The sequence below is a fragment of the Lissotriton vulgaris genome, unplaced genomic scaffold (genome assembly GCF_964263255.1).
Source record: "Lissotriton vulgaris unplaced genomic scaffold, aLisVul1.2 SCAFFOLD_235, whole genome shotgun sequence".
Taxonomy (NCBI): Eukaryota; Metazoa; Chordata; class Amphibia; order Caudata; family Salamandridae; genus Lissotriton; species Lissotriton vulgaris.
In genome coordinates, this window is record NW_028253230.1 from 61,625 (window position 1) to 63,267 (window position 1,643).

The 1,643-nt window shown below is 39.7% G+C and overlaps 1 protein-coding gene across 1 annotated transcript; it reads left to right on the plus strand.

Annotated features, from left to right (window-relative positions):
- Nucleotides 1-234: 234 nt before the first annotated feature.
- Nucleotides 235-1,203, plus strand: LOC147661089 (olfactory receptor 52E5-like). Its single transcript, XM_086951329.1, has one exon. The coding sequence runs from the start codon at nucleotides 265-267 to the stop codon at nucleotides 1,201-1,203; it is 939 nt and encodes a 312-aa protein (XP_086807455.1). The 5' UTR covers nucleotides 235-264.
- The last annotated feature ends 440 nt before the right edge of the window (nucleotides 1,204-1,643 follow it).

The window sequence follows — 1,643 nt, forward strand, 5'->3', positions numbered from 1 at the left end:
AACTTTACGAAAATGTTGGCTGAGCCTACAGGTGATAAACTTCCTAATCATGTGTCAATTGGTTATTATATCTTTTATGAGAAGGGATGCTATTTATGATGTACAGATTATTTTTTGCCAATTTTAGTTGTGACATGGCATTCCAATAATAATGCCATTATTTACACAGGACAGTTATACTGTTTGGTGAACTCAGAGATGACCCCAGATGCGACTTCAGCAGGACTTGTTCCAGCTACAAACAGTTCACGTCTGCACATTTCAATGTTCATTCTGATTGGCATTCCAGGATTAGAGTATGTACACACTTGGATTTCCATCCCTTTTAGCTTCATTTACCTTACATCAGTTGTTGGAAACAGTATCATTTTATTCATCATAAGAACAGAAAGCAGCCTCCATCAGCCAATGTACTTTTTTCTTTGCATGTTAGCAGCAACTGATTTAGTTATCAGTAACACAGTTTTGCCAAAAGCACTGGGCATATTTTGGCTGAATTCAAGGGACATAGATTTTAATAGCTGTCTGATTCAGATGTATGTTGCTCATGTGTTTACGTCGGTTGAGTCAGGCATTGTTTCATTGATGGCATTGGATCGCTACTTTGCAATCTGCAGTCCACTGAGATATGCCTCAATTTTAACCAATAAGCGGATAGCCCTACTGGGTTTAGCATGTCTTCTAAAAAGTGCTCTATATGTTGCCCCATATCCATACCTCATGTGGAGGTTAACATATTGTGAACAGAAAATCAGCCATACATTCTGTGAGCACATGTCTGTTGCAAAGCTGGCGTGTACAGACATCTCAATGAACATCACCTATGGTCTGACTGTGATCCTTATGACTGGGGTCCAGGATATCTCCTTCATCATCATCTCCTATGTCATGATTCTGAGGGCTGTCTTTCACCTTTCCACCAAACAGCATCGCTGGAAGGCCCTCAACACCTGCCTGTCCCATGTCTGTGTCATGGCTGTGTTCTATGTACCCGTCCTTTTTACGGTCTTCATTCAGAGATTCACCCATGATGTTATACCCTGCCTTCATATTCTTGTAGCCAACATCTATTTCCTCCTTCCACCCATGGTGAATCCATTAGTATATGGCATAAGAACCCAACAGATCAAGGTTAGGATAATAAAAATGCTTCAGTTTCAAGGGAATGTTTTATTCTACAGACAAGCTCGATCCAACAGGTAAGGTTCTGCCTGAAGAAATCTAGGAGCACAGAATCCACTCAAAACATCAGTTATATCAACATAAATGTGGCACTGATTTCTTAGAGTGGGCAGAACACATAAGTGAAGAATCTTGGTTTGGAGTGCCAAATGACTAAACTGTCTTTTTTGAGAATTCCCTCAAAATATGTCTTGATCCAGAAGTAAAAAAGACTGTGTTAAGGCTTACCTGGCTAACCAATTGTTTTTTATTGTAATTGTAGTTTTATAGCACTTACTACCCTGACAAGGCGTTGACATGCTTTTCCACGAGTAGTACGCTGCTCAGAAAGTCAAATGGAATAATATAGGGGAACATATGTTCCTTATTCGAGCACTGGACATGTCAGTCTGTTAGTTGGATTTAATATGATAGCGGAGGGAATAGTCTAGGAAGTGTTATTTGGGATATCATAGTAGCTA

What these genes read in the sequence shown, in the direction of transcription:
- LOC147661089 (XM_086951329.1), top strand. Translation starts at nt 265, where the DNA reads ATGTTCATTCTGATTGGCATTCCAGGATTAGAGTATGTACACACTTGG.